This window comes from Haliotis cracherodii, unplaced genomic scaffold (assembly GCF_022045235.1).
Source record: "Haliotis cracherodii isolate W230 unplaced genomic scaffold, xgHalCrac1.p SCAF_4, whole genome shotgun sequence".
In the NCBI taxonomy this organism is placed as follows: Eukaryota; Metazoa; Mollusca; class Gastropoda; order Lepetellida; family Haliotidae; genus Haliotis; species Haliotis cracherodii.
In genome coordinates this window covers 28,290,957-28,299,005 of record NW_027266297.1, presented here as the reverse complement: position 1 = coordinate 28,299,005, position 8,049 = coordinate 28,290,957, and the positions used below count along the sequence as shown (strand labels likewise).

The window sequence follows — 8,049 nt, the reverse complement described above, 5'->3', positions numbered from 1 at the left end:
TGTAACCAAGACATGGAATACCCAGACACGCCACGATAAGGAGTTTAAAACATTTGACAGTTGGGGCCTTGTTCGAGAATGAATCTCATCACGATATACATATTCAATACCCAGATATTTGTTATTTGTGTTCGTGTGATATGGTTTTGTAGGTATAGTGCTGGATACGCTGACCTTTTCGCGAACACCTGGTATCATCACCATTTTATAGTAAACACATGCTCATGTAATAGTCGACTTCATACCATCGACTCTCGGTCTTTCTTATGAAAATGGAAAGGGTTTTGTCGCTTTTGTTATTCGACTTTTTATTACCGATATGGTGGCAGTTCGGTTTTGGTTGTGTTTATACATTCTCCAACAACAGGCAAAAAGGAAAGATGGAAAAAGATAGTATCAGGGGTGTTTGCAGATTTTATTTCTCATGTTACAAACGATCGGCGCGTGGTTGTGACGTGGTAAGTCGTGTCTTGTGCTCCCCTGCCCCTATGCAGCTGCAATAGAAACGACCACACGAACAGTTAGTTTGTTTGTTTGTTTGTTGTCTATAGCCGCCTATAGCAGTATTCTAGCTTTATGACGGCGGTCTGTAAATAATTGTGTCTGGACTAGTCAATCCAGTGATTGATATTATGAGCATCGATCCACGCAGTTGGGATACAATGAGTGAGTGAGTGAGTTAATACTTAAAGTCACATCGGCAATATGTCAGCCATATCGTGACTTATTAAGCAATTTATACATAAAAACAACATTAATTTAGACTATATAAAAACCTGTCAGTAAAGGACAGTAAAATTACTAGACTTATCACAGATATCAATTGGTTTTTAAAACTAGTATGTGACCATAAAAAGCTATTACTAACGAGAACAATACGTTGTAAAAACGGGCTATAGATCGCCAGCAATTGAAGGAAGATCACCATACTAGGGACCATGGGGACTTATAGTACCTTTGCTACCTACATGGGCCTCAGCAGGATTTATACCATCCCTTCAGTCGCTGGCGACTGTATGGGATACAATGACATGCATCAAAACAAGTCAGCGAGCCTGATCACCCGATCCCGTTAGTCGCCTCTTACGACAAGCATAGTAGCCTCCAACGACAAGAATGTCGACTAAATGTTACAAACAGTTAGTATCTCAGATAGACCCCTCCCCAAATACCCGTGTTCGGGTTCTGAATAAACAAACAATAAATGTCGCATATGAATCAACAACAGAAATAACTTTTGCTGTGTGCTAAGATGGACTAAGAATAAAGATGACTATTGTCCCTTCACGTTTATTCAAATATGTCAAGATTATTGCCAAGATGATACTAAAAATGCGGTACTGTAAATAGCCTCATGAAACTTTGGTTAACATACAGTCTGAAGTGCGGCAGAAAGTAAACGCGAACAGGAAAGTATTTTTAATATTCTGTCAGTTATTTACAGTCAGAACTGTTGTGTATTTTACTCGACAACGCTATCAATCTTATGACGAAAGAACTATTTTATGTGGCCCAAGGGTAATCATGGCACCGAAAAATATGCCTTATTACTCATCCCAGAACGACCATGACTTTTGTGCATGCTAATATTAACATACTCTTTATTTATTCATATATATTTACAATATATATCATTGTTAATTTATACCATTCTGAATTAATAGACCGCCTCCGTGGTCTAGTGGTAAGGCGTCCGCCCGGAGAGCGGAAGGTCCGGGGTTCGATCCCCGACCGCGTCACACCAAAAGACGTTAAAAGATGGCGCTCGGCATTAAGGGGCTAAAACAATGACTGGTCGGCTCGGAGTCAGTATACTGTATCTGAGTGGGGTATTCATGTTAAACTGCAGCATGGTATCTCAGTGAGCTAGCACTATAAATCGGCATCAGTCCGGACTAGTACAAGCAGCCACACACACACACACACACACACACACACACACACACACACACATGCACGTCGCTATATAAGTGCAATAATCTTGCGACGTTAAACCCCATTTCACTTCACCTCACCTTAATTAATATGGCAGGAATTTCGGAAATATAAGAGGATAATACCTATTAGTATTAACAAAGTGATAATAGATGAGACAATTTCTCTTTGTGACCGTACCTTACCTATCCCACCTATCTCACCGAACAATCTACCTTCCATCACAATTCTTGCAAAATTCACGATTAACCACAATTATGATGTTATGATGCTAAAATGTTTTGACGATTGTTTCACAAGGTACTTACAGAATTTGCAGGCCACGTATACTGGTTCTGTTTCACGGCCAACCATGGGGCACGCCAGCTGCACGGAACACCCAACACGCGTCGCGCTGCTGGTGATCTGAGTAGGAAGGATGTAATATATGTTGTGGAACATCACTCTAGAAGTATCTGTTGTTTTAACTCGGCTTTTGAACATTTAAGTCTTGACCAGAGGTAACCAGAACAGGAAACGTTCATGGCCCTCATCTCACAAAACAGCAGGTCAACCATCTCATTTCATTCACACTTCTTACTGGGATCTGGGACGAGAAAGCTGGCACTATGTCTTCCCGAGGTACTTGTCATCTGTCATTTAAATTTTTTATCACACGCAAAGCAATGTTTATTGTATTGACACAGGCCAGAAAACATGAAGAATTGCTCATGTTTTATTACCACCCATACGAATATCAAATATACGTCACAATAGGCCAGTGGTGACCTTACCATGTGTATTGAATTGAACATAAAACTAAAATCATGTGCATGAAATGAAACATTTTGCAAAAAGAAGATACATTTTATAACGATGATCAACTTTATCCTAATCCTAGCGTTGTTGGGGCGGTCGGGTAGCCTAGTGGTTAAAAGCGTTCGCTCGTGACGCCGAAGACCCGGATTCGATTCCCGACATGGGTACAATGTGTGAAGCCCATTTCTGGTGTCCCCCGCCGTGATATTGCTGGAATGTTGCTAAAAGCGGCGTAAAACCATACTCACTCACTCACTCACTCCTAACGTTGTTTCGATGCAGCCGACTCGGCTTTCAGCAAAGATTTCTTATGATTCTGGAAAGTGTTTTTTCGTTTATATTTTATTAAACTACCATTTTACCAGATATTATTTCGGGATTTATATCAAGATTATTTTTCCATTATTAGAATTTTCTCCCGGGAGTAAGGTTATACTTGCACGGTTCTTACTATGATTCAACTATCCAACTTCCGTATACACGTCCAGGAAGACCATTGAGTGTAGTGTCTAGTTCGTGTGAATATATATCTTCAGTTAAGAAAGACGATTAATGTTTATGTTCGTGACCAACACTTTGACTAATAGTTACCTCACTCAGGGCATCTGGCTCGTTCGTCCAACTAGCAATGGCTTTGTTGATCGCATCATCAATATCAGTTCCATGTGAGAAGATGGCGGCTGTAACTTTAGGCATCTCCTGTTGCTCACAGCTCTCAGTAATACCATCTGCCTCAACCATGTCGAAGAGATCCCAGACCTAATATAACACACACGGGGAATTCACTCGTCAATACATTGGACCCCAATTTGGACAGACATAGAATACCAATATAGATACATAATATATAGATAACTGTGTTATCAATTATTTTTCCTCTTTGCATGTGAAGCGGTGTTAACCCTATGCTTTGTTTTTTGTTGTTTAACGACGCACTCAGCAATATTCCAAATATATAACCAAGTCAGCGAGCCTTACCAACCGGTCCCGTTAGTTGCCTCATACATGGATATACCACAAGCTTAGTCGCCTTTTACGGCAAGCATGGTTTGCTGAAGACCTATTCTAACCTTCTTCACGGTAACCTCTGCTACCTACTCACGTTACCCGGCCATTTAAATCTAAAGTTTTGAACTTCATACAATTTAATATATCATTTAGAAAGAACATTTATTGTGTTTAATGCTGCCTGGAACAGTATTTCAGTTATAATCACAAGTCTTCTCAGTGTGGGAGGATATTTCCCAAGTCGTTCAAGACATTATCACCTCACCGAAATCTGATAGCACGGGTGGGATACTGACACAGCAAGGATCATAATCAGAACCAGTCTTGGATTCGAACACATTCCAGAGGATTACGGCAGGCACGAGTAAAACGACTCGGCAAATTGCAGCACCTTTCAATCAGAGGAAATGTGTGCATTTAGTTGCCCTGTGCACGAGTGGCGGGATGCTTAATTGGATTCATGTTATTCGAAAGGCACAAGGGCCACTTGTGTCACAAACCAACCAATCTTTACTATAAAGACTGCCTGTGGCTCTGACTCTATGTCATCCACAATGTGCCGTTATGGTCTTCCTGCAAGTCTTGCTATCGTTATCCTTTGTTACCTACCAAGTCTGATTCACCATTGGCGCTCCTGATCTTGTTTATCGATGCCAAAGTTGATTCCTGAAGCTCAGGAGAAAGCTCCCCGGCAGCGGCCAGTGCCAGAATGGCGACGAAGACTATGACCTTCATGGTTGAGGATGCCTGTTGGAACTGTTGGAGGTGCAGACGGGGACAGAAATAGAAACATTTATTGACGCTATCGGTATAAATACGTCAAACGACTTCCACAATGTCTCAGTAATATGTGGCCCAGTCGCCTAAGGCGCCGCGATTCGCTGTTAAGGGTTGCGTTCCCTTGGGGACGCCAGAAACCTATGATTGTGGGTTCGAATCCCGGTTCGCCCCGATTATGTTTCTAGGTTTGTCAGCACCATACCCGTCCGTCTCTGGCGTCCCTGCTGTAAAATTACTGGAATAAAGCAGTGAGTGTGAGTGAGTATGGTTTTACGCCGCTTTTAGCAATATTCCAGCAATATCACGGCGGGGGACACCTGAAATTAAATGGGCTTCACGCATTGTCTTCGGCGTGACGAGCGAACGCTTTAACCACTAGGCTACCCGACCGCCACTGTTAAAAGCTTCCCGACACTAAACCTGCCCATCCCACTGGATAACTCGATCCCAAAGAAAAACCAAAAAAATGTGAAACTTACCGAAAGTCGTAACGAATGTTGAAATGGAGCTGAATGGATGTGGACACACATTTATATACTCTCAGCTGTGCACTACAGAGTGCTTATCCCAAAGAAGCCATCATACTTAATGACAATCTGCATGCTTAATACTGCAGGTGCTGCATATTACATAAAGCACTGTAACTTGTATGCGAAGAGCGAGATTCCTACATATATTATATTGATTGATCACTAATTTAATTAGTCAGTTACTGAATATGTTTTGACGCCAATATATAAATATGTCAACTATCACAATTAACATTATCTATGAGTATGTTATTATTTTATGAAATCTCAAGTGTGTTGCCCGTTTAGTCGTAAATTCAATTAGCATTATTTTGGTAGAGTGTGGTTGTGTGTGTATTGAGGGGAGTCACATGTTTTTCTTAAAGTTTAAACAGTTTGATGCCAGTATATAACACTGCCATAGAGTAACGAGTCTCGATTATCCTACGAAACAAATTCCGTATAGCGATGACAATTGTATGAGTGAGTGAGTTGGGTTTAACGCCGTTTTTAACATTATTCCAGTTATATCACGGCGTATCAGCTTAATGTGGGAGGAAAGCCCGAAGTGATTCAGGTCTCAGACGGTTACCACTTCGGTAAAACCCACGAGCACGGGTATGGTGCTGACAAACCTAGAAACATAATTGGGGCGAACCGGGATTCGAACCCACAACCATAGGTTTCTGGCGTGCCCAAGGGACGCAACTCTGCACAGCGAATCGCGGCGCCTTAGACTACTGGGCCACCCGTGCCCCCGACAATTGTATGAATTTCAATTACTGAAACACAGTCAGCTATTGTTCTAAACTATCTGTAAAGTTTATTTGAAAAGGAATGGTGAAACGAGTGGCCGATAGAGTGAGCATTTAACCTCCTTATGACTGGACAGGGGTCTGTCCATGTAAGCAGACATTGATGATGTGACTTACGTCTGTGCCTCCACCCTTTTACTGCGCTGCGAGTGAGCGAGTGTTTAAAACGCAGCACTATATTATCCATATTACGCCTTATTAGCAGTGTCACAATGCTTTTGAGTGAGTAAGTATGGTTTTACCCCGCTTTTAGCAATATTCCAGCAATATCACGGCGGGGGACACCGGAAATGGGCTTCACACATTGTACCCATGTCGGGAATCGAACCCGGGTCTTCGGCGTGACGAGCAAACGCTTTAACCACTAGGCTACCCGACCTTCCCCACAATGCTTTTGACGTACAGGATACAAAGGGTGACTTTTCATATTTTACCCATCGTTTCAGTCCATCTCAGGTGTTCAAATGAACGAGCAAATTTAAAGACGTTCACTTCCGGCTTAATCATCCGTCCCCAGGGGTCACATACTCTGATGTTTGAATTGACGTCATTGGTCACTGCATGTTAATGTTCAATTAATTTACATCAAATCTAGTAAGTGAGTGAGTAAGTTTGGTTTAACGCCGCTTTTAACAGTATTCCAGATATATCACGGCGTGGCAGCTTAATGTGGGAGGAAAGCCCGAAGTGATGCAGGTCTCAGACGTTTACCACTTCGGTGAAACCCACGAGCACGGGTATGGTGCTGACAAACCTAGAAACATAATCGGGGCGAACCGGGATTCTAACCCACAATCATAGGTTTCTGGCGATCCCAAGGGACGCAACTCTGCACAGCGAATCGCGGCCCCTGAGACGACTGGGCCACCCGTGCCCCCCATATCAAATCTAGTCACACATAACTCACAGAAAGCTCTATGCATGCAGCCACACGTTTGTTACATAATCAGTCACGGCATGCATGTGTTATGTATTGGTAATGGTTAATAACGTTGATTATATAACATTAAAAATAATTGATGATAAAGATAAGAATGGTTATTAGATAATGCATTGAATAATTTATTAAATGTGTATAATAAACTTCGCAGTGATATGCTTTGTATGATGGCCTACGTTGTTATCTATACTCACACGCAAAAGAAACGCAAGTCGAGTATGCAATATACATGTTATTTATTTTCAACAGTAAAAACAAGAAATACTAATAGTTTAATGGATTAAAAGGCAGATGAAATAAGTGGGTTATTTTTCAAATGTTAAGGGCTTACACAGTTTCGGGTCAATACCCAAAATGTCAGTCCATACCTGGTGTGACCACCATTAGCATTGATCACTGTCACACATCTCCTATACATTGAGTGGATCAGACGATTTGTGAAGGCCCTAGGGATCCTCCTGCACACATCCAGAGCAGCTGTGCGTAGTTCATCGGCAGTTGTAGGGACTGCATGGGCGCACATTGTGCAGACGCCTTTGAATCTCATCCCACAAGTATTCGATGGGGTTCAGATAAGGGCTGAGGGCTGGCCACGGTAGAACACGGATGTTGTGTTGTTGCAGAAAGGCCATGGTAGCTCTGGAAAATGTGTTGTTGATGTTGTGCAAAAAATGGAACAACGTGGGGTCTGATCACTTGGTCGATATACCGCTGAGCAATGACGCCGTGTCCCCGACCTTGACCAACATTCAAAGAGCACATGGGTCCAAGTCTCGCATTAAGTCCAAACCCTGCCCATATCATGACGCTAGGTCCACCCCATGGATCCCTTTCCACAACGTTTTTGTCAGCGAAACGATCGCCTCGACGCCGCCAAATTTTGATTCTTCTGTCTGCATGGGAGACACAAAAGCGACTTTCATCAGAGAAGATGATACGCCTCCACTCATGATGACGCCAATTGTGATGACCATGTGCCCACCGAAGCCGTGCTTGTCGATGCCGTGGTTGGAGAACAGGACGACGTGCTGGTCGGCGACATCTGAGGTTGTTGGAACGGAGACGTCGGATCACAGTGTCCCGGCTAATGTGTCGATTATGTGTTCCTATGGTCTGTCGAGCACTTTCACTTGCAGTTAGGAACGTATGTCACTGGTGTTGACGGGTAGTCTGCCGATCTTGTCGAGGTGGGGTGACCCTAGGACGACCGCTCCGAGGAAGGTCATCTGTGGTCTGTGTAGCATTGTATCGATGCAGGAGACGG

General features: G+C 42.8%; 1 protein-coding gene across 1 annotated transcript; it reads right to left on the bottom strand.

Annotated features, from left to right (window-relative positions):
• Positions 1 to 398: 398 nt before the first annotated feature.
• LOC139479999 (uncharacterized) lies at positions 399 to 5,095 on the bottom strand. Its single transcript, XM_071262967.1, has 5 exons — positions 5,001 to 5,095; positions 4,351 to 4,497; positions 3,325 to 3,492; positions 2,244 to 2,340; positions 399 to 494 (listed from the first exon to the last, which is right to left on the bottom strand). Exons 1-5 carry the CDS (start codon positions 5,049 to 5,051, stop codon positions 487 to 489), a joined length of 471 nt encoding a protein of 156 aa, XP_071119068.1. The 5' UTR covers positions 5,052 to 5,095; the 3' UTR covers positions 399 to 486.
• Between the last annotated feature and the right edge of the window lie 2,954 nt (positions 5,096 to 8,049).

Bases quoted from the DNA above. Each gene is read 5' to 3' on its own strand.
- LOC139479999 (XM_071262967.1), bottom strand. From the start codon at position 5,051: ATGTGTGTCCACATCCATTCAGCTCCATTTCAACATTCGTTACGACTT. The intron at 4,498-5,000 runs GTAAGTTTCACA...CACCTCCAACAG, and splicing joins AACATTCGTTACGACTTTCG to TTCCAACAGGCATCCTCAAC. The intron at 3,493-4,350 runs GTAGGTAACAAA...GTGTTATATTAG, and splicing joins CCAATGGTGAATCAGACTTG to GTCTGGGATCTCTTCGACAT.